We start from the raw sequence: 24,281 nt of genomic DNA on the forward strand, positions 1-24,281 counted from the left end.
TATTAGTACACCTTGGGCACATGAACAGTCCACAGATGAACTAATCACGCTGCTTTAAATGACCAATACGCACTGAAGACGGGCTAGATTGTCGTTCCAGAAAGTTCTTACATGTTCCCAGTTGGATCTCTCCGGATATGCACTTCTCCTTTGCCAAATTCAAGCCGGAACAGAAGACAAACATGCAATTTCCATAACCAGGAAGTGCTGCTGTCTTCTTAAGTCATCATTCATTCCTCCATTTTATCAGGTTAAGAAACTTACGCCCCATTAAGATCCTTCTCTGGCCATCCAGCTCTCATTCTAGCAGTGGCTTACGTGCCTCCATAAAGAGAGTTATCCCTTCCGACCTCCGCATCACGCTTTATTGAACTAGTACGAATGAACCAAAATCTACCCGCTATGAAACTTCATCGTCCCATAATGTGAGCCACATGTCTTTTCTTTTGATGGTGTTCATTTCAGATGACCCGAAGATCGTACTGAAACAGGAATCGAAGGGGCTATCTAATGCTACCCACTACAGCAAGACATGCCGTCAATGTGAAGTTTTCAACTGATGCACAATTCACAGGCAAATGATTGGTTCCACAGAACGAGGTTTCCAGACGCTAAAAGCCGTGTTACCGCGGGTATCCCCTACTTCACTCGGAACAGAAAAGCTAGACAATAAAGTTATCCCCAATAATGCCTCCAGATGACGGTGTGTTGGAGAGTGACTAATCATACACCCGAAGAAACAATGAATCCATCAGGGTGAGCTGGAAGGCTAATAGGGTACCCCGAGGATCAAAAATGTGGTGCACACGTCCCGGAATAAAGAAGTGAATAAGATCTAGAGCACGAATTCGACTGACCTATTAAAAGCGGGACAGCGGTAGCATACGTGGATAGCATGGTAACGAATCACGAAGATATCAATTGCAGTGTTAGTATGCAGCACAACGAAAACTCAAAACAGAAAGTTAGCGGGGGAAACGTCGAATGAATTGTATAGAGATGTTGAGGAAGCGATTGTGTGTACGAAATACGACAATTAGGAAGCGGTCTGTACAAAGCCACTCCGGATGGGCGGCCATAGTAATCTTGAAGCAGTTTGGGAGAGCGACGTAGTCTCAGTGCAAGCGACTGGAAACTAAGCAATTAAAAGAACGAATTCGGAGACATGATCGTGGTCTACCTGACGGCAGCCTAAACAGATGGAATTTGCGCGAAGATGGATGCTTCAATGAAAAACAAAGAGATGTGGCTGCTAAACCGGTGATAAACACGTGATAGACACGATTCTAGCTGGCACGGGGCTTCGGGGTCAATACAGATAGGAATATCCTTCATTGAGAAAGTATTCAATTAATTTTATGGTAGTTGCGATGTGGGTGGAGCAACGTGAGAAGCAACTATTCGTAGGCGTCATACGGATAGACTGAAACTTGATGGTACCGGGAGTGTGCATTTCCACGACCGCTTGATGAGCTCCGATTGTGGGGACTGTTTTTGGTTGGTTTGGCTGTGTAGAAAAGAAGAAAAACAGATACTATGGAGTGCCCACCACTGGTACCATTCGGTAGGCACATAAGGAAAATAAAACCAAGCAACAAATGGGACAAAAGGTGCTGCAATGGAAGAAGGGGAACAAACTAACATCGGCGATTTCCCTATCTATTGTGTTCCGATGAGACGGCAGAAAACATCCAATTCTATATTAATGGATTCGAACAGCTGTACAGAAAGTCGTCACAATCTTTAACTGTCAATCCATGTAACCCCTCATTTGTTGCTGTCTAAAGCACCGTGTCAAACTATTGTTTACTGGTCTATTCGCCCAGCGGGACGAACCATCACTACCACTCGTGTCACTCGACACCCATGGAACCCCTTATGATATCGCTTCGCCACGAGTCATGCTAGTCACTTCGTTGTATACTGCTACACTTGTACCACTGATGTTGTAAGAACAGTCATATCCGGTAGATTTTGTTGTTACTGTTTATACAGGTCCTCACTCCAACAGCTGTAAGTATATTATCGAACTAAGATTCACTGACTGTGGATTCAGTACGTTCACGAACACCTGATGGGTGGACGACACTATTTCCTTGGTTATGACAACTTCATTGAGCTGACAAACGACGACGAATTCTAGGCTTCTATCAGCGGAATTTCCACACCAGTTTTGCTAGTTGAGCTTGTTAGACTGCGTGTTCTGTACCAGCTTAGGTTGATAAGTTGGATGCAGTAATACTGAATCATGTGCGAATTCTCAGCAGGATGAAACGGTTTACAGCTGAGTAAATGTGCCTCGAGATGCAGAAACGCAGCACGTGATCTAGACGGAATAAATTAGCATATAAATGCGAGCGAGCAATGAAATGCGTTGGCAGGCGACGAAATGTATTTAGGCCAACCTTAAGCATTTTTCAGTTCCCGTAAGGATGCGATTCGAACCAAATGACTGTTCTCTGAAACATTTTGATGTGAGGAGAATGTTAGCGGCTCAGTTGTTCAGTCTGAGACAAAATTATCAAGGCTAACGAATGACTCAACCACCAACTGAACATAACGTATATAGGTCGGATCATTCTTTGCCCGTATGCTTAACAGATCGAGCCTAACTATGATGGCCAGTTGGCAAACACGATGGAGGCAGAGAGCAATCCCGCTTGGTGTGACTAAACTCCAGAGAGATTGAGATGTAGGCACTGTGGTCTTGGAAACAACTGTTACGGGTCAAATATTTAAGGCGCGAACGCGAAAACCCGTCGTTGAAACTCGGACCCGGCAACTAGACCTTTCCTGTCTACTTTTGAACAATTTGGGGATATCTCAGCCCTCGCGCTTCGTTTGGGTGGCATGGCAGTTCCGCATCGAAAGGGTGTTACACCTTAAACAATCATTTATTAATCATTATTACCAGATGAAATCGATCACTTCACTAGTGCCACTGGAAAACGACCATAAAGCAACGACTAGCACAACAGCGACGTCTGGCTAGCCAAGGATATTCGTGGCACGTTTTTGTTGGTCAAGTATGTTGACATGGTCAGTAGCACATACACACAGTTAACACCGCAGGAGTCAACCTCCTCAAGAGTGAGTTATGCGGAGCCACGTTAACTGTCGTAGGAGGGGCACGATTACACATATATTAGCAAGTTATTTACAGGAGGATTGAGAACGAAAAATTCCAAAAGATGGCCCACTGAGGGAGAGAAAAACATGAAAGCGACTAGAGCCAAACTAAGGGGACACACCCCCACAAAAATGAAGGGGTTGAGAAAAACCCATAGCCGACCCACATTGGATGAAGAGAAAGCCACCAAGGTTATGAATACAGGAAAAAAACAAGCCACTAATCAACACAATATGGGGATAAAAGCAACCGGACAATGGTGAATGGAAAATAAGGGAACAAAACCAGGTGACCGTGGATAAAAAAAGGATATCATTTTGATACGTGAAAAATCATTGTTCTAGCATAGCCTAAAATGTTGTATTGACAGCAGAGCAAGATGGGTGATAAATATATAAGGGCGACATCGTAGATTCAGGAGTTTAATCGTAAACGAAAATATAGGAAATTATGTACCTGAATGCTTTACACTTGCTGTGGGACGAGAGAATAGCCTGAATTGAAACAGACAATAAGATATAGAATAAATGGATTGCGTTCGTAGGTAATTCATAACCACCAAAAATGACCATCATCAACACTAACGGTGAATCAGTTCACGTGCAGACATGTTCCCCGAAGGTGCTCCTCAAAGCACCAATCACAAAACATAAAATTCATCAAGACCACTTCAGACTAGAAGGAAACATCAGAAAGTCAAAATTAGAAATTCCCCACTACCCATGAACTGGACAGCCACGAATCAACTAAGATAAGCAAGATATCTCCTGAAAGGGTGGGGTATAAGGCTGATACTGTAGACGCTCATGATCAGTGTTCACTCAACACCCGTAGGTTAACACCAGTAGCCACAACGACGCAAGCATCATATAACTGTCTAGGTTACCGTAATTCGCTTAAGCGATTCCGGTGCTGTCAAATCCAAGGACAAAACAAGTCTGTCAAACCACAGTGAATTAGGCGAGAAGTCACATTCATGTGAAAACAAGCTTGATTCCAGCACTGTGTAGCCGGCAATCACTGTTAGGAATCTGATGGTACTACCAGAATCAAGTCGTTGAAACTGAGATGACTAAACAGCAGAAAAGGTCTTGGTTTGGTGTAGGACTGAGTGTGATAGACCCTCAAAACGTCCGACGCATCACAAGTGCGACGCCCGCGTGTCAGTCCGAAAGATTCACTGAAGTGATTTACTTTGCCAAAAATTGAAAGAAGAAACAAAAGACACATCAGATATATGAAGTAACTAAACGAAACAATGAACAATCCGGTGAACAAAGGTTCAGTAAGAGACACGGATGCCGACGCAGTGATGTACAGCCGCTGGTCTTCGAAGAAAATACAAACTCAACTCATTGGATACGGTAAAAAGGTACCCCGACACCCATGTGCACTCGACTAAGAGAGGTAACCTGATCATTGCTTTTGCACACATTTTCCGGTAACAAATAGTTCGACCACGAAGAGGAACATTCAAATTTACCGAAATTCTCAATGCACATTGGTGAAAAACCACTGTCTGCTTCCCGCACACAAGTCCGCTAGACTGTAGAACCGCAGCTTAGCTCATACTAAATTAGAGGCACGGGCACATACATCCTGTAAGCGAACGAAATGTAGCACAAACTAAGTGCCTAAGGAACAGAATTCGAGGCATATATATGGAAAACATCTGCAACCCCCACTTTTGCAAAAAAAATGTCGCCAAAATGACACCCAACCAATTGCGTGCATGAAACACAATCGTGCCGGAAAAAATCGAGTGGAGCCTGGGAGTGGATTCACAACGATTTCTGGGAAGAAATACAACAGTAGACAACCTCAATGCTGTTGAGTGCAGACACTCAAACAAATGAGCTGAAACCCATTCGCACAACCATATCAAAAGTTTCTTCAATGAAGTGACTTAAGTTAGCTGTCCTAGTGTACTTATGTTGCTATTGCATTGCTCGACATCGGAGTGTAAATATATCACGACCAATCGAAAAGATGGATCCTGGTGCTTGTCGCAACCCCCGATTGATTTACAATTCAGGTGTCAAAATTTTCAAGCAAACAAACGATCATCTGAAGATGAATTGAAGAACTAATAATATAATCAAGTTAGTGTGTCACACTCATAAAGTAAGAGTCACCTGATCCGCTGGTCGTTAATTTCTACTAGTCACAAGCTCAGCCACAGACACTGGGAAAGCTGGTGCACTGTTGATTTGCTGCAACGTTGCTAACGCTCGCCTGCTGCTAATTTTCTTTTTTTAAGAACGGCAACATTTATGAGCAGCTTGACCGCTTATCCCGACCAATCAACCATCCCCCCTCGAGTCGTCGTAATAACTAGACCGTGAATAGAATACGAAAGCGGGCCCAAATATGAGCGGCTCTTAAGGAGCAGACGGTGCTACCGATGATCATTTCTGTAGCGCGTCAAAAGGCGAGAACAGCCACTGGGAGTGTCAAGACGCGGTCTAGCTGGCTAAAGAGCTTCCCGGGTGTGAATGCCAGCTAGCTGACTTTAAAAAATTTTATCAGGTTCTCGTGTTTGGCGAATGCGTGGTCTACTGATTAAGAGTGTAAAATACCGACAGTCAGATCAAGTAATTGTGGTATCTGTGCCCGCCTAATGACGTCCAATAAGTGAAATGCGTTGTCGAACAGGTCCCAAGACATGGTAGGGGTTTTTGAAAAGGCAACCGCGAGCAATCTGATTGTCTAGAGGATTCATCAGTTGGTAGAAATGAAAACCACCATAGTGTCATCAGAATAATGAGGACAATAGGTCAACACTCGAAACAAACATATTCATGTAGCTGACGAAATTTGGGCGTAACACTATTTTCAACACTCGGTTTCACTTCTCAGTCGAAATAAGTGTTGACCCGTAGACTGCGCTTTTCGCACCAAATTGAGAACGTGACGACAGCATATATCAGAGCAAAATATCTGCAGCAAAAAAGCATAACAAGCCATCGGACGCTCAGTCGTGTAAACACGTAGACGACGAATAATCTCAAACAATTGTTCCAGCCACGGTCAGTTGATTTTATGCAACCAAAGCACCAAATGCAGATGCCAAGAGCGAAAAACCGTGGAAAAACTATGGAGTGAACTGCCCCAAGGATTCCAAAAAAGCGGCCTCATTTTCTCTCACTTAAAACGATAGCCAAGCTGGTTCAGCCAAGAAGGCGAACAACCATGCTCGGCTGCGATATCGTTTTCTTCCAGGAAGGTTCCCTATCTGGAGATCGAAAGATGGTCATAAAAGTCTGATGACCAGAAAGTAAACAAATAAATTCCATGAAGCTCTGGTACTCATATACAATATTACACTTGAATATGGGTAGCCATGGGTGGTCTTGGCGGCTAGTGCGCGTACACAAAGTAACACTGAACAAACCCTCACATGGTCGCATCCACCATTCACAAGTTCATCAGTCCCCTATATTCAGAAGAGGAAGACTCCGTAAGTGGCACGATTTTCTGAAGCACATCAAGAATCACCCACACAATAGCAGCGAGTTACTCTGGGGGAAGCTTCTGAGCGTGTGTGTATCCTTGGGTTGTACAGAAAGGTGGTCTTGGGACTGGTAAAAATTCTCCATCAAATGAGAGCACTCCCTCGTGATCCAAAAGCTTAGAACACTAGGCTCGCCACATCCCTTTCACAAACATCTTCGATTTCAATAAAGTGAAAGTCATCAATGATGCGCTAACATTTTTCGTACCCGTTTTTCTGCTGCACACACTTGACAATGACGAAGTAAGATCTTCCACCCAGAGAGAGACATCCGAAAAACAAATGGTAATTAAGCTTTATTTTCGATGCAAAGGGTTCCAAATTCTTGCTGTTGTCGATCCCACGAATCGATTAGGAGACATCCAGCAAACTACGATCCCAAGAGACCTTTCCAGATAAACCGGCACATTCTGCAATTTTGTGCAGTTGAGTTTAAATGGTATGCAAACTGCTAAGCACAAGTAAATTTTTCGTCCCGTTCCTTTAAAAGGCGACTCCGACCTTGTCGTGGTGGTCGGGCTTCTGTGCTGCAATGATCCTGCGGACTATACTGGCTGGAGCTCAGTTCCTAAAGACAGGTAGGCCAACAAGGAGCAGTCAGACGAAGGACGGCGAGTAATCGTATTACTAAGCGGTCTGTAAGTAAAGTCGTACTGTCCTCTGCGATAGAAGTCTGAAGGTAGTAAGGCGTTTCCCCAGGCAACCAGCATGTCCATATTAATGGAAGCAGCGATGCTGCCTTCCTCCAAGGAAGAACGGGTTAGAAAAGGTCGACCCAAAAACCGCACACTCTGATGGCCCAACGGTTGACCGCGACCGCCGGCGCATTGTCCAAAACGAGGCCACTACTTTTAAAACCAAAGAGCCCGGTGCTGCTGAAAAAGGACTCGCTATGCGCAGTCGCATCAGGAGTGAGACAGTAATGCCCTACTCCCTGCGCCCTCGGGTCAGGCCGACCCCCTACAGACAAGTAGGTCAGATTATTGAGTCATTGGCTCCAGGAGGAGTCCCCCAAAAACCCTAACAATCGCTGTCTCGCGAGTCAGAGGCTAGGGGTAGGGTACCCAGACAAAACTCTACATCCTTCCACTGCCTTGTAGGTCAGACTTTTGAGTCAAAGGCTCAAGGTGGAGTACCTCAACCAAACCCCCCTTCTTCGACTTGGGCAACTGGGAAGTATCATTTGCCCTTGCAGCTCTTCGTTCACCAGCCAACCCCCTCATTCCCTCCCAACCCATCGTACAATTCAGTGCAATCAACCCATCTGCCAATCCTTTAGCCAATCCGTGTCTCAACCATCGCCCAGAAAAATAAACCAAAATAATCACCTACTAACCTCAAAAGATCTCATCTACGTTGCAGCCTTCCGTACTCTATGTCAAGTTGGGCAACAGGCATCGCTTGCTGAAATCTCGCTTTCCTTCTCTATCGATGTATGTTGTGTCTGCGAAACACGCATACAAGACCCCACTTCGGTCGTGCTCCTCAAGCCACTTAGGATGAGCCCAGATGTTTCACATTTCGCTCTTTGGGTATCCGGTGATCCCGACGCAAGGGTTATTGGCCTCTACGGCGCGGGAGTTACACTCAGCCCCAAGGCTGAGAGCGCCATATTTGACTGGATCCCAGTAAAGTCACCTTTACGCTGTGCGGTTATCTGGCTGATCTGAGATTAGCGCAGGTCGATGCGGTAAACGGTGTTTGTTTGTCGTAATCGCATACGACCCAACAGACTGCACTTATGAGAATGAGAAGAACGAGTTTTACCAAGATCTGGCACAACTGCTTCGGTCAGCAAAAAGGACGGATATAGTAATCCCAGCGGGTGATATGAATGCCCAAGTCCGGAAGAAGCACAGTTAGGTTGGAGTCGATGCTGACCGTACGGATAATGGACAGCGGCTTCTTCACCTGTGTGCAGATCACCGCTTGTTCCTGGCCGGTACGAACTTCCAACACATACGCACACAGCGAGTTACTTGGAGGCCACCTGCCACAAGACAGTCGTTGACTCCGTTGGACCATATGGCTATCAGTTATCAATATAGAGCCTCAGTTAAGGATTGTCGTTCCTTCTGGAGTAGGCAACCTGCCTCTGATCACGCCATCGTGCGGGCCCGCTTAGCACTTCGCGCACACGAAGGAGAGAAGCTCGATAAGTCTCAGTTGCTAAAGAGTATCGAGCTAATCAGGCTAGAAAACTACGAGAAACACCCGGTCACGTGGACGACGAAGACTGCTTGGAGGATGAATGGGGGCGAGTGAAAGAAGTTATGCTGTGAGCTTTTAAAACTGTTTTTGGTCAACCCATCTGACTCAACTCAATGAGCACAGGATATCTTGGAGATCAACAGATCTCATTGCTGCCAAAAAGGCCATACGAGCAACTAGCGACTATGATGGCGCATACCGGATAATCAGGAGCTTAAAGAATGACGGAGAACGCTGGTGGATGTTGAAAGCCTAGGAAATGGAGAAGGCTTTCGCTGCAGGCAACAGCCGCGCCCTGTTTCAGCTGACCCGATCAAATGGTCAAAAGAAGGCAGATGTCAGTGAGGCAGTATGCGAAAGAGACGGAACAGCAATCCACTCCCTCAATCGCCGTCTTCAGCGGTTGGCTGAGAACTTCAAAGAACAATTCACCTGGTCCCCTTCAACACAGCCGCTGGAAGAAACAAGTGGAACACTGACAACCCACCATCAGCAACCGAAATCCAGCGTGAGATTTCAGTCCTGAAGCTCGACAAGGCACCTGGCCCGGAGGACCTACACCCCGCGCTTTCCAAAGATGGTGGCGAGGTCCTGGTGTACAGTCTGACAACTATACTGCAGAGGATTTGGAACGAAAACGGAATACCAGCCGAATACAGCTCCTCGACCGTCATTTCAGTTCTCAAAAGGGTGCAAGAACGTTATGTGAAAACCATCGACGTATCAGCCTGGTACACTTCGCGTCTAAAGTGCTCTTTGGCATTATTCGGCGCAGGTTGATGAATTATTGGGAGAGACAGATTCGTGAGAATGAAGCTGGATTTCGCACTGGTCGAGGATGCATCGACCAAATCTTTACTTTGAAAAAATTTTTTGAACAGCGCCATTCCTTCAGACGTCCCGTTGGTCGTTTTTCTGGATTTGAAAGCTGCTTTTGATTGTCGATCGTCAGCAACTTGGGCAGTCTGGCGACCAAAGGTGTCCCTTCCAAATTTCTCTCCCTGATGAGGGCACTGTATGCGAACTCCTGTGGGTGCGTACGAGTATACGGGAAGCCCTCAACTGAATTCGCCACGTCCAGTGGTGCAAGATAAAGTTGTTTTCATTCCCTTTCCTCCTTAACTTTGTTATTGATATGCTGCTTGAAATTCTTCTGCTTGCCTCTGAAACCTAGGAAGTCGAAATGCTACCGGGACGTTCCTCCAAAGACAGTGAGTACGCAAACCATATTTTTCTTCTTGATTGAGATCCTTCCCAGATGCGAACGATTTCAAGTAGCCTACATAACTCTGCCGCACGGTTTGGTATGTGCTTCATGCCTGCAAAATGTAGAGTGCTGCTACAATATTGAGTTGGGTCAGACCCAAACCTCACGTTTACAGGCGAGCCAGTCGACGTGGTCGATAAATTTGTTTACCTGGACAGTTGTGTATTCTCCGATGGACTGGCGAGAAATGAGATTAATTCTCGAATCGGGCAGGTCAGGACAGCTTTTGCCAACTTCCGACAACTGTGACGCCGATGTGATGTGGGCTTGTCTGTCAAGGGAAGAGGTCACACTGCGTCGGTGCGATCCATACTGCTGTCTGGATCAGAGACGTGGTCTCTACGCGCAAACATACGGAAGATGTTGGTGTTTGCCCATCAGTGCCTTCGAAGCATTGACTACGTCTGATGGAAAAATTGGATTAGCACTGCTGAGGTACGCCGAATGGTCTTAGGAAGAAGGAACTCTCCCGAGATGGATGGAGTACTCACGTTTCATAGGTTACGCTGGTTGGGACATGTACTCCGCATACTAGGGGACAATTTGCCTAGCAAAGCTCCTTCCTTCAAGCTATGTGCTGAGTGGAAGCGACCGACAGGTGGACAGTGTACGACCAGGCAATGAAGACACTAACCAGTAAACTTAGTCGGGTGGGTAACTGCCACCTCCTTGGATGAGGACCTCTAGACTCAAATCACCAGTGGTTAATGACGTTCGCGGAAATGACCAAATCGCGCAGTCAGTGGCGCTCGTGCTTTAAAGCTATCACCTTTGATGAGTGGCTACCCAGTTTCCCAACAAAATGAACATGTCATCGCTTCCCAGGCTTGCCTGAATGCCCCACACCCCCGTTACCGGTGATCGAAACTGTAGCAGCTGGAACCAATGTGCATATGTTGCATGGCTTATAGCTGATCATTTGAATTGAGTTTAAAAACGATGACCACAGTCATTATGCGACAGTGGCACATGCACTTGATATCAACACTTAATCATATTAGAATGAAACAGCAAAAGTTCATAAAACGATCCCGTCGGAATACCCGAGGGTCGGAAGTCAACCACCAGATTACAAATACGTGGCTCCATTCACTCCCATTCGAACATTCTGTGGTACGACCTGCTTTTGTCTTCATGAAGTTTGGGAAGGATGGAAATACAAGCAGACATGAGCAGTGCAGGTTCAAATCTAACATAGTTACTAGACCATTCAACATACGCGTAAAGAGCTAAATGTAGTTTGATGGCGACACCTGATATTCGTATCAAAGAATAAGTCCAAACAAGTAACCAAATATAGCTTACAAGCATGTAAGACTAGCTCGCTCGCCTCTTACTCTCCAACGCGGATGCTTCCGGTTTAGAGAAGCATGCAGTGTCCGGGCACAGTGGTGCTGAAGGCGGAAGACTCTCCGTTGAATTCAAGCCAATCCAAAAATTTCCAACACGCAAACAGACTTTTGAAAGTCAAACAATTCGACGGAGAACATCATTACAGCAGGAAACAGGGCTCAACAACCTAGGTCATACGTGTAGGCACAAACAAAATAACAACAATCCTCGACAGGCACGAGTGATGAAAGGTCGAATTTGATAAGAGGGACAAATGAGACAAGGTAATAATCGCGTTTGGAAGATCGATTAAATTACCTTTGTGTTTCCGCAACTTGTTTCGTGGTTTCCTGACAAACAATAAAACCGAAAAATTGAGTTAAGGTACCCTGTTTAAAACCAGAGTGCGAAACAACAATATGATAACGAAGGAAAATGTGAATAATAATAGGAAGGCGGTAGACACGGTGCAACCCAACGATTCCGGCAGATGAGATGAGTGGTTCCGTGTAGGTGCAGTGACAGTTCACACGGGGATCACCACCAGATAACAGATAAGACACTAGAAGGTTGTCCGGCTAAGTCTAGCACCATCATAGGATATGTGGAAGGCAGCGTTGAACGTTACCGTTGCTTGTTGACTTTCAGAAAACAACTTTATTTGGGAGGACCGAAGTTGGTTTTCGGCTATGACAAGACACGGTAAGATGAAAGACAAAATGAAAATTAGACACAAAACAGAATTGCATCTCGATACAGGAGCAGTGACCCGAGGGTCTCAAAACATGCTTTGCGTCAGCCTAACTGGCGGGAGCCTGTGGGTAACCAAACATGTATCGCACACTGGAGACAATAAACATGCGGCTGACATACGGATTGTGAGAATGTTTCGGCTTGTCTGAAGCGCAGCATTTTTCGCTTAGTTTACAACCATAATTCTAGCTGCACTCTCAAGGTGATCATTTTTATTGCTTTACTAATCGTAACCTGTATGGTACGGACAAAGAATGGTGGTCGTAACTACTGAGGCTCATCAGTCACTGCAATGAGCAGGCCGGTCCAAAGTAGTAGAAAGTGCTGGATAGAGATAAAAGTGATGCATGGGTACCTAAAATTTTTCGTGTTGTATGGCGGGGTGCGATAGTATCGGTTTTGTGTTGGATCAATAATTCGTTACGGACACAAACGGTCGAACAAAGCTTCATCTAGCCAGTAGGCGTACTTCGAAAGTTCACACTAATGAAACGAAAGCGAAATTTGAACTGTTTCCTGAAGACACTAGATAGTAAATCAGTGGCCTAATGAACTGAGAAGAGCACTGTATATGAATGGATAAGAGAACCACATGAGTCCCAAAGGCAACCACAGTGCCAACCGTTAGAGAACCGGTCAATGCAAGCCCGAAATTCACCTTGCGATTCACGGACTGTTCGGTTACCAGTGAAACCCACAAACCTGCTAGACCCAGTGCTATGGTTTGAAGTCCGTGTATGATGCATTCTATTTCTGGCCCTAATTCGGTATCCAGCATCATGGAGTTCTATTTTTCGTTCCAAATCCAAATTTGCGTACAAATGAGAGTATTTATCGAGGAAAAACTATAATTAATTTGCAAATAAGAATCTGAAACGAAACAGAAATATCGATCAGGTTGGTGCACCACAAAAAGGACATTCGGTTGAGTACTCCAGCTGCGTATAACCGATGTGCCGATTCACGGACACGAAAGAACAAGGCGTGTGTGTTTGCGTAGGCCGTAGCGGTCCCAGAACCGAAGTTAGATCTAGATGCTAGCCGTTATATGCAAATAACGATGGTAGGACAACAACAACAACAGTGTTGATGTGAACATCGTCTCGTCCATAAGGGTGATCGGCAGAGACCAAAATGTCGCAATTAGGGAGAGGCTTATGGTGGACGGCTGGAAAGGATGTTGGTTTAAAATCGATGCTACAAGTCTGATAGACAGACAGAATGAGATACAGGCGAATCAGGAAGCAATTAGTGCCCGATGCCGTTCCCGGTCAAACCGAGACCAATAACGGATAAGCAGGAAGAGATGAAACCAAGGCCTGGTTCAACAACATATCTGCCCAAGCAGATAGCGTAGTGCTTAATAAACGGAACAGCTTCCAGGGAAACACAGTGTGGAAATGGTAAGGAAAGAGAGTTAGGAGCGGTTAAACATTGATTAAGAATCAGGAAGTGTTGAAGCGTTTGACACCGATGATATATTAATTTTCAGGCAGGTATATACGGACTATTGATAACAGTGGCGAACTCTCGCTGAAAATGTGCGATATAGCCGTGCCTGTCTACCTCATATATAGTCGCCACGGAGTGCACTAAAATGTCTTCGATTACCAAGTCACTTGATACACTAGAGATTGATCAAAGAAAACCTGAAGAGAAAGAAGACTTACTGAGATACACCTTGAGATTCATTGGACGGACGCATGTAAAACCCACGATAGGAGATATAATCACTGCAAATAAATTAAAAAACGGATTAAACTGGTGAGCTGCGAAGTAAACTAGTGATTGCGACCACTAATCGCACATTCAGAAGACCTATGAGTCGGACCACTTAAGAATGCAGTCAGTAACAACACTGAAAATCACAGGACAAACCCGTGCAAACGAGGAGAACCAGTGACTTGTTAGGAGCCTTATAGATTTAACAATCTAGTGGATAGACTATAAGGAACTAAATACATGAACTACAAATGACAGGCGACCCTTGAGAAGTCACCAAAACTGAACTGTTAAACGCATCGTAATGCACCATTTAAAAAGGTTGGCACATGTCGATCAGTATGCGAGATGCACGGCCAACAAGAGAGTGTCAAACCGAGACCAGCCTGTACCAAATGAGGAGTTAAGGTGGCAGACTGAGGTCAACGTAACGGGACCATTTGCTGACAAGTTGAAACGTACATCACATTCACGCACCCTGTTTACAGGGACGCAAACAGCGACGGATAAATGCTGCACGTGGCAGGGCACACGTGGCGAGCTATTTGAAACAAAACAGGCAAGTACTTGGCAACATGATGGAAACGCGCGACGGCTGGAAAAACGGATCGTTCGAATCGAAGCAATGGGTGGTTGTCTGCAACAAATCGTGCTGATATGGTCTGTCGAAAAGTGTCCGCGAACGGAGACCCATAAGTGCAACTCCAGTTTCGATACCAGCAGCCGTTCAAACCCGGGAGACCATCATCGATCCCTTACAGGATAAAATGAATTCTTCCAAAATTGAGGTGACCATAAGGTGAAGAGCAAACTGGTTTGAAATCAAACGAATGAGGTCGCTTCATACGCGAACAACACGTGTGAAGCAATGGTCCCAAAACCATTCTGACACACCCAAAACGACAACCTCACCTAAATTCCCCAGCAGATTGTTGTGCACCAACCAAAAAACAATCTTTGATTCTGAAATGAATGGCCACAGAAGACTCTGAATGTGTCACATGAGCCGGAAAATCGCTCGTTGATCCACAACAAATGGTTCTACTAATGATGCCTCGGTGCGCTGTTACCTATCCGTTGCACATGTGAAAGATGTTCAGCAGACTAAATTTCTAGTAAGAGTAATGCTCAGGATCAGCGGTTGACAAACGAAAGTAGAAAATCAATGAGAGAACAGTAAACACAGAGAGAAATGAAAAGGACGGACGGATGATAAAACTCACGGTTCTTCATAATCCGAACTGTACTTTTCCGTCTTTCGATATAAACCGGCCAGCTTGACGGCGAAAATGATTAGTGGAATGAAGAGCCACAGCGTGAGGCCTAAACCTGCCCAAAAAGCATTCTGTATAAGGAAAAAAAGACAGAACATAAAACGGTTAGATCGTCCAGTAGTAATAAAAGGGTAATTGATGTGGACCATCTACTCCCATAACTAGACAGTTGCACTCATACTCGGAGCGTTCATAGTGGTACAATGCCACAGTCAACGCAACACACCAAGCACCCACACATTCTTACGAGTATTGTGATGTCACTTACTGCACAAGGATAGCGCAAGTAAAAACCCTAGTAATTACAGGACTATGAAATCTCATGGTGAAAAACGAGCATTTCCGAAGACCTCCGATAACATTTACCCACGAGGTCAGTGCTAACTTCACTGCTAGCCATCAAGCTCCAGCAGCAGCAGCAGCACTCAAAAGCCCCTATGAAGCAAATTCAGTTCCGAACAAAAGCCACCTGTTACACGGTGAGCAGGAAACAGCTGAAAATAGGAAAAGCGTCGGTGACGAGAGAAAGTGATCTTCTAACAGAGATCATCTACTGAATCTGGAACAAGTAGCTCCGCTTGAAGCAGGAAATTCTTATTCGAAAGGACCGACCAAATAGTTAGTTTCACATGGGACCTGAATGGCTCTTAACTGAGACAGTTACTTACGAGCAAGCCATCGTTTGTCGATACTGCTAATCACTCACTGCCTAATCCCGTCCAAATTGTTATCCTCACACAATAGGCAATAGATGTGCAATGATACTGGAGATTTTACCACCAAACTGGTTCGCGGAATCTCACCAATCAAAGCACTCTGATAGCTCGACCCTCGGGCCGTTTGATTAGTAGTCTTCAGATTTGTCGCCATGTAAAGAACATATTTCATGATAAAGTAGCAAATATGAGTTTCCTGGGAAACCAGTGTTGCCAGTTAGACCATTCAGTAATGGGAGGACCGAATAAACATGCATGTTCGAAAACTCAATCACGTACTGTTTTGAACAAAGGGAACAAACAGTTACGAACTTTTAGCATTCCCTTAATCATACTACTGTGGTCAAGATCGACGAAAGTGGAAGTTTGTACTGAAACCCGCCATCAGTTGCAGTGATCAAAATAGCCATTCAATGTATTTTCTGCGTTGTATGAAACTGACTGTGGCATGAATCCTGGGTAAGTAGGTGCAACAGACCATACAATAACCAAACCACTGGGTTACTATGAATGAAAGACGAAGCGGAAACTGAACATCACAGGGGAAGTCGTGACCAAACAGGACAATATTCCACCTGAAAGATGAGCCATGAGGTTTGAAATCATTGAAAAAAAAGTATACGGGACCCACAAGAAAATAGCGCATGAACCAGCAACTCTGGAGAGATTCATAAATTTGAGTTAAATGACCTATTAGGTTGGAACTTCGGGTTGAATGCAGCCTTCAACCTGTTTACTACAGGGAATTGGAAGCTCCGTAACTGCTTATTTAGGTTAAAACTAAGTGGAGTGCAGCACTCTCGCGAACCTCAACAAAATTAGAAGCATAGTGTATTGTCAATCAGACTGGTACAGAAAAACGAGATAAGACGTGGTGACTTGTTAACCAATTAAAGTCAACTGACAGTCGGGTGCGTACGCTGTCGAATCGGACTGTGTTATTTCCCACTAATTGTTTGATAAGCAAGATAACCATTTACGATCACCAGTGGTCGACTTTCCCGATCAGTGTGTGCGTATAGAGTGTCTCGTGTAGTTGGGCCTTGCAATGTCCCTGCAAACCTGAGCACTTGGAGATGCACCTTAGGACTAGAGTAAACCGTATTCTGGCTGGAAATACAGCGACTAAGCAGATCATTTAGAGTTGTAAGAAGCCCTTCAGCTTTTTTAGCTTTGCGGTAAGAAAGCCGAGGTTGTGACCCAGAAGTCTACCTCGTTGGTAATTCATCACAGCTGACAAAGACAACGGCTAAGTTCGGCCTTTCGGAGGTGTTCATCGGCTCACCTCTCCGAAACCTACACAGAAACACAAACTGAAAAATGAGAAACACGCCATCTATCCTCTTTATTTGCCCGACAGTGTGCAAGCCAGCGAGGCAGCTGTATCTCATGAACCTCAAATGAACATATCGAATAAAGTTTTAGAGAATATTTAGACCTTCAAGATGAAAAACGCATAACATATGCAATGAAATTCTCAGTGAAAACAATCAGATGGGAGGCTAAATAAGTGATCCATTATATTTTTGCCAGGATGAACCATCTTAATTTTAAAGCCCACTCGAATCGCTGCATCGGTTTTGGTATGAAGCTTCTGCTAAGCTGTTCCCATCCATCGTAAACTTCAAAGTACAGTAGGGTAAAGTTGACCTCCGCTTACAGAAACATGATTTAATAAATGCGGGATATGACCAAGCTGAAAGGCCGTTGATGAGTAACATAAGGATAGTTGTTAGGCTAACCAAGAACTGCGACACATTAAAACCATGAGAAAAGTGGTTACCGATTGAGAAAAAAAGCACTTAAAAAGGCTTCACTAACCAAAGGCATCAAAGGCATAACACAAACAGCATCCACGCCGCCTTTGACAGCTGAACGAAGAGGCTGGCAGGGGATGTCACGCCAGGTGGCAATTACTGCCAGTTGCAGTTCGTGTTCCAACAAAGGACGTAAATTTTTCAGCCCCACGTCCATGGTCTGGGTGAAAATGGAAAAATGTACACAGTCGTCGATTGTACCGAAGTAATCGGTTGTAAAAGCGATATAAAAGAGGTCAATGAGATTGATGCTTAATGGTTGGAGAAAAGCTATTGGGGTGTGGATGACTCGCTAACCGGTTTCGTGGTGATTGCGGGCTGCGGCACCACAGAGAATTATAGGGTCGGCAGAAGTATTAAGTCTACCAATGCTATCCAACTGGCGTATGTGAACCCTTTGAAAATCCACAAGCCACTTTGCCTCCACGATTGCGCATACAATCAACGCTGACAAATGTTATCTACAGTGAAACCACATTCCCTATGTCTGACGAGATCTTTGAAGACAAGGCCAGAAAAAGACCATGCAATAGTCAGTTTTTCTCAAGTACGGTCAACCCTATACCACACTCGGATTCTTGTTTTCGCAAGCATTCGAAGGAGGAATATCGATTGTAACAATGCAAGTGGTGAGAATGACAGCGTGCGTCACTAGAACTTCCACAAGGGATGTAAGAGAAGTGAGAGTTTGAAAATGCTAAATCCTCGAGATGAGCCCCCCCCCCAACGAATGCGCCTAATGCTAATTAGAACTGACTGCAAAACACACGCAGCAAGTAAAAACCCTGTTTCCTAGGCAGCCGGAGACATGTACATACATGATGACCAAACCAAATCATACAAACAAATAGGAATAGGACAATGCAACGAAGCTGACAAATGAAGGATGTTTGAGCTGCGAGATGATTCAGTGGATCGGCAATAGTACTATTTTGGGGGCGAGATGGCCCAAGTGCTTAGAGCGCGAATTTACTGACCGGGGTGTCCGTGGTTCGAACCCGATCTTTGCCTCTCGACTTCACCTGTCTAGGTGTGTGCAACCTGATAGTATCCCAGCCGTCGTGCTCCTTTCGGGTGGCATGGCAGCTAGGCACCGAAAGGGTGTTACAGCTAAAAGATTTGTTTTTAATTAGTTAATTGAAATTATCACACATCTCAACCAGCAGTTCGAGCGAATCGACTTTGAGGTTCAGCCGAATGTGGGACATAAATATATGGTAAACAGAGCAACTTGGAAAACTTCGTGAATTTTACATCAATATGGATTGTGTGTAATAGTTCTGAACGAGTAGCAGTTAAAGGCGTTTACGAGCAGTAAGGGATCCTTACGTGCACTCTTCGTTTTTCTTCCATCCAATACGAATATTTTTACACCGACATGAAAAGACTCTAGTTAAAACCTCTGGAATAGACACCCCGACAAGGAATGTTACATACCGAGACAGTTCTACTGGTTCCTGTTAGTTTACCGTTTTGAATGGCTTGCTTGTTGTTTGTTCTGACCTTGTCCCAACATTGAACAGGTGATAACCACGCTTGGGGACACATTGTCACATCAAGTATGGCAGAGGCAACTAAACTAGATACGTCAGGTAACCCGCATAACCATGAACAATACAGGCAATCTGGCATGTTCTAAAAAACAGCGCCCGGTACGACGATGGTCAGAATGTGACTGTCGAAATTGGTACAACATAAGAACCATTTAAAGAGGGAATCACCTTAGAAATTGCTCCTATCATACGAAACTGACAACACAAATAATATAAGGTGCGTCAACTACAACAGGAAGACATCGTGAATGAATAAGGGTAAAAACACGGTTGACAACACCAAATAATTCAGGCCCTTTTTAAGAAAGGAAGCAGGAGACAAGGATAACCATCTTCGAAAATAAATTCGGCGAAGAGTTCATATATGATTGGACTTGTAAAATGTGGCAGTCGCGAATTTCCTTTATCCGATAAAGTGTTGAGATGTATTTTATCTAACGAGAACTCGTGAGGCTAAAGCACGCTCAAGCTAACGAGAGGTGGCTGCGCTTAGGAAGTTCACACCAACATTAAGAAAGGTGGAATGAACTCCAAACATGGAGATTAACTCTGGGTGTAACACATTTGTAACGACCATGAGAAATCGGTCACCAGAGCTCTCCCTGAAGCTTTTCAAAAAAGATCGGATGAATTCACTGAAGGCAGGTCAAACGTTTGCGCAATTCGATACTATAAATAAAGTCCATTTTCAACTTTTGTTACTCGGTAGGAGTGACGAGTAGTTCTGGAAATGAGCCCGATAAATGCAACGATCCGACAGGTACGATTGATGTTGCGAGAGGCTCCCTAGTTTGGTGATGGTACCTCAGAGTAAACTACAGAAGCTGTCGTCTTATATAACTGGGGCACGACGATGCGACGTATCAAGAAACGGACGTTCCTACAACAATGAATAAATTGCAGCGACTGGTGGTTGTTATCCGAGACCGATGGAACTTACCAACTATTGTAAAACCACCCTATCGTTCAGCTGTAACACCATTTCGGTGCCTAACTGCCTTGTCACCAGAAGGAACCATGAGGGCTGGGATGCTGCTAGATTACCCAAGCCTATACAGGAGCAGTCAAGATGCTGAAGTCTTCCAGTTCGAGAAGGAACCATGAGGGCTGGGATGCTGCTAGATTACCCAAGCCTATACAGGAGCAGTCAAGATGCTGAAGTCGGACCTTCCAGTTAGTAAATTCGCGCTCTAACCATTGAGCCATTTCGCCATATCACCCACTATTACGGTGAATATCCAACGGGATCTTATACAATGGATGTTCTCTAGAGGGTTTAGACACGGAAAGCAAGTGTCCTTTATCGGTTAATTTTGCTGGGGATAATCAAAATGATTCCATAGAAGAATGAACCCAACGAGACCACGCCAAACTCGTTGGTTGTCAAGGAAGCTTAAGGAGCTATTATTCTAACTTAGTGAAACTAGTCGATCGATAAGATGTAGGAATCGGGAGATGTAGAGACAAGGGAAGAATAAACACCCCTATTCCCCAGAACAGGAGGCAAAATATTGACACTGGAATTTGTCGCTCTTACAGCTGTTTTTTCATAACCAGCATGACTCACGTACACGGCATGGGATTGCCATCAGCCAATCGGGGACAAAACCAAAAGCAACAGACATGGGTGGCATTATCAGTGACAGCCGAAAATGTGTGGCACCGTAAAAGAACGAGGATGAATGGACACATGAACACGTGTGATTCACGCGCATCGAATAAACAATTTCGCGCTTGAAGAAATGATTTGGCTAAAGCACCCGAAGTAGTTGGGCTGAAGGCGACAGGCGAACGACAACGAAAGCTACATACAGATACTTACCAGTTGAACAGATTCTGCCAACTTGCGACTAAACTCAGAGAGTTGCAGTCTGAGTTGCCGCCGTTGACCTGGAATGCTATCGAGTTTGGTGTAAAGATGGCGTGCCTGGGCCCGTGCCTTGTCCAACCGCACAACCTTCTGAACGAGTTCATCTATATGTGGAGTAAGTGCCTCCTAGACAGGATGATGAAAGTGGAAACGGAAGCAGGCGAAAATCAGAACATGGAGGAAGATGCTGTATGAACTAAAAAATGAATGGAATGAGTCAGTAACACTTGATTCAGATTCGCTTGATCAACTTTGTACTATTTCACTGATGAGCTTTAGAGGCACAAAAACGACCATATACACACTAGTTTGATTCCGAAGTCTCACTCTACCGACTTCCAAAGAAAACGAAATAAGGTATAGGAACAACTACGGTCCCTGATGAACACGGGTTGTCAGTAGCAATCTGCTGACAGTTTCCGTATGTGGCCTCTAAGTGATATTCAATCAGAAAGTAGCACACTTCGAAAATGTTTACCGGTACAAAATACGTAACACAGAGCACGTTTGTGAAATGAACTTAAACGAGTCACCATCGTGACAGAAAACAGGTATTAAGTTGACAAGCAGTTAGACTGAGGGAGCGAATGTTAATTTGATTAGGTACAGGGACGTGATCGCTCCTTGTGCCGGTAAGAATATGAGGACAACACCTTAATATCCACCTAAGCAAGTAATTATCACATACGGTTTGCGGGTTGCGCCAATATTCTAGCGTTTGGATAAATTCTTAATCCGGATCCGCCAGAATTCCGAATGAATAATAAACTTAGAGCAGTTAGTGTCTTGGAGTGGGTTAGAATGAGCTGAGGAAAAGAACCAACAACACATTGTTCTGCAATAATTGCGCCCACTGACGATTTAACACAACTGGTGACGAAACAGCAGCAAGCTCGGCGAACAAATGGACAGCCACTCGACCTAGAACCCCATCGATCAATATTTCGATATATAGCTGATTCATGAGATTTTAATGTGACGCTAGGTGACAACCTTGGGTCAGCTCAATCATTTCACTGTCGTTTGTTTCAAACTAGGTCACCAGCAAGAGGTGAAGGCTACCTGGAAGATCTGTGATGTTCAACGCTGAACCAAATGATTCCTCTTTTAGAAAGCAGCCTGTCTTCAAAAGACTACTGCTTCATACCGAGGTTACTAACAATGATGAAACTAGTCATAAACAAGAACCATTCGGTATTTGGCATTTTGCACGACGTGGTCTCAAACTGTTACCCACGCCGCACCACGTACATCAATTGCGTCTGAACCCAATAACGTCAGATAACACGCATAACCACAAACGATACAGACAATCTGGCATGTCTTAAAAACCGGTCCTAGCAGGCGTTTGTGGTTGCCATGATGTTCAAAAAGTGATTATCAAAACTAGCGCCATATAATAACGATTTACAAACGAAATGACCGAAAAACGTTGCCGCTGTTGAACGAAACTAAAAAGGAAAGTGCTTGAGAGACACGTCAACTAAAACGGGACCTCGAGATTGAGTATACATAGAAATATCAAGAGATGGACATAGCATTCCTATGAAAACCGCCCGAAATACGCCGTCCATTCGATAATTTCCCTCTCGCCTAGAAATATAATTAGTTGTACCACGGACTAAATCATGCGATTCGATGTAGAAAATGATGGTAGTAGTGAGGATAAGTCCCACACAGAGGAAAGAAACCAACATACCGCATTTAATTTTCGTAAACTCGAAACGAATCCCTCCAGGTCGTCGATTTGGGTAACGGATAAATCAGCCTGAAAAAGTGCACGTATGATACTAGGAGTTAGAAACTAATGCGAGATAACGGCTGACAGACAAGTGTGATCCGAAACACTCAACATACAGGAAGATAGTGTGAAAAGCCCTTGTAATTCTCGATACACTCTCGTTAAGTCTGCTGTGTATGCCCACTGCTCAATCGTTCGGTATGACTGATACAATACAAAGATAAGCGTTACCAGCCCATGAATGACATTGCATTAACGTCCCGTAAGTCGTTAAAAAGTGTCGATCCGCTAAACTTGTCGCATAGCTCTGCGTACGAATAGCATGCCGAAGCATTTGTGTATCCTTGTGACGCAACAGAACAGCGGTCGAACAGCAGAGGCACATAAGTCCTCGTAGAGGAACATCACATAACTGACCTGATTGATCGCCTGTGTAAAGTTCACTGAATCCAAAAAGTTCGTCCGTTCCAGAGCGCTCACACAGATTTGAACTGTTTGGTCCAGAGGGGCAACCAGATTGGTGTCTTTATACGCAGTGATTAGGTTTTCCAGTATCGACTGAATGGGCTGGAGAGAAGACGAAAGGCATGGAAAAAATGGAAAAACAGAAGAAAGCCTGGGGAGAATCCGCTGAAGAATAATGACGAAAGGAAGTAGGTCTCAAAAGGTTTAGTCCTAAACTAGGGCGAATTTTACTGAGAATAGTTCCACGTAAAGCTAACTAATGCATGTCAGAGTTTTGAAACGAATTAAACTGTCAAAGAGCTCCAGAATATGGTATCACGTACTATGGGGCCAACTTACCCTGCATTAATAAGGCAGGCTGGTGGTGAAGATGTTACCCTTTTCAGAATACGAAGACTGAATTCCCATCCCCAAACTCGAAATAATTTTACAGCCCTGTGAATCAACGTCTCACGGAAATGAAAAAAACCGCTGACATTAAGCTACAGATGACTGATTAGCAGCGCAGATAGTATTCTACAGTTCGCACACCAAAACGACAAACTCCATCACTACAACAACCAACCATTTTTTTGTACAGATGGGCAATATTATGGATTCGAAGGTAGTGTGCGAGCGATTCGACCAGGCGGTTTATTCCCAACGATTGCGTGTACCTGCCGATCAAGAATGAATCACCTGTGCACTGCCAACATCGATGGTGATCGAATTCCACCATTAGTGTAAAAAATAATCTCCAAAGATCACCAGAAAGAAAAAGGGTAACTGATCTCATCTGAGGGTGCACGAACTGCCGAAATACTACCTATGCAGTGAAGAACACCTCTCGCCTCAGTTACAACGGTTTGCTGCAACCATTGTTTTAAGTGCTCACAATTGCTGTTGGCACCAAGGCCTGTTACTCCGAAAAACCTAG

The 24,281-nt window shown here is 44.6% G+C and overlaps 2 protein-coding genes across 2 annotated transcripts in view; one reads left to right on the forward strand and one right to left on the reverse strand.

Annotated features, from left to right (window-relative positions):
- Window positions 1-764: 764 nt before the first annotated feature.
- Window positions 765-24,281, reverse strand: part of T265_10374 (hypothetical protein) — a gene marked incomplete at both ends in the record, with an annotated part of 68,216 nt that continues 44,699 nt past the window's right edge. Inside the window, 9 exons of the mRNA XM_009176730.1 lie at window positions 765-1,507; window positions 3,587-3,624; window positions 11,773-11,804; window positions 13,878-13,940; window positions 15,153-15,274; window positions 17,741-17,896; window positions 21,112-21,285; window positions 22,859-22,927; window positions 23,318-23,467. Coding sequence (XP_009174994.1) covers window positions 3,596-3,624; window positions 11,773-11,804; window positions 13,878-13,940; window positions 15,153-15,274; window positions 17,741-17,896; window positions 21,112-21,285; window positions 22,859-22,927; window positions 23,318-23,467 — 795 coding nt within the window. The remainder of the gene's footprint in view (window positions 1,508-3,586; window positions 3,625-11,772; window positions 11,805-13,877; window positions 13,941-15,152; window positions 15,275-17,740; window positions 17,897-21,111; window positions 21,286-22,858; window positions 22,928-23,317; window positions 23,468-24,281) is intronic.
- On the forward strand, window positions 14,234-14,695 carry T265_10373 (hypothetical protein; the record flags this gene model as incomplete). The annotated part of the gene is made up of 1 exon (XM_009176729.1): window positions 14,234-14,695. The coding sequence occupies one exon, from the start codon at window positions 14,234-14,236 to the stop codon at window positions 14,693-14,695; it is 462 nt and encodes a 153-aa protein (XP_009174993.1).

The sequence above is a fragment of the Opisthorchis viverrini genome, assembly GCF_000715545.1.
Source record: "Opisthorchis viverrini unplaced genomic scaffold opera_v5_366, whole genome shotgun sequence".
Taxonomy (NCBI): Eukaryota; Metazoa; Platyhelminthes; class Trematoda; order Opisthorchiida; family Opisthorchiidae; genus Opisthorchis; species Opisthorchis viverrini.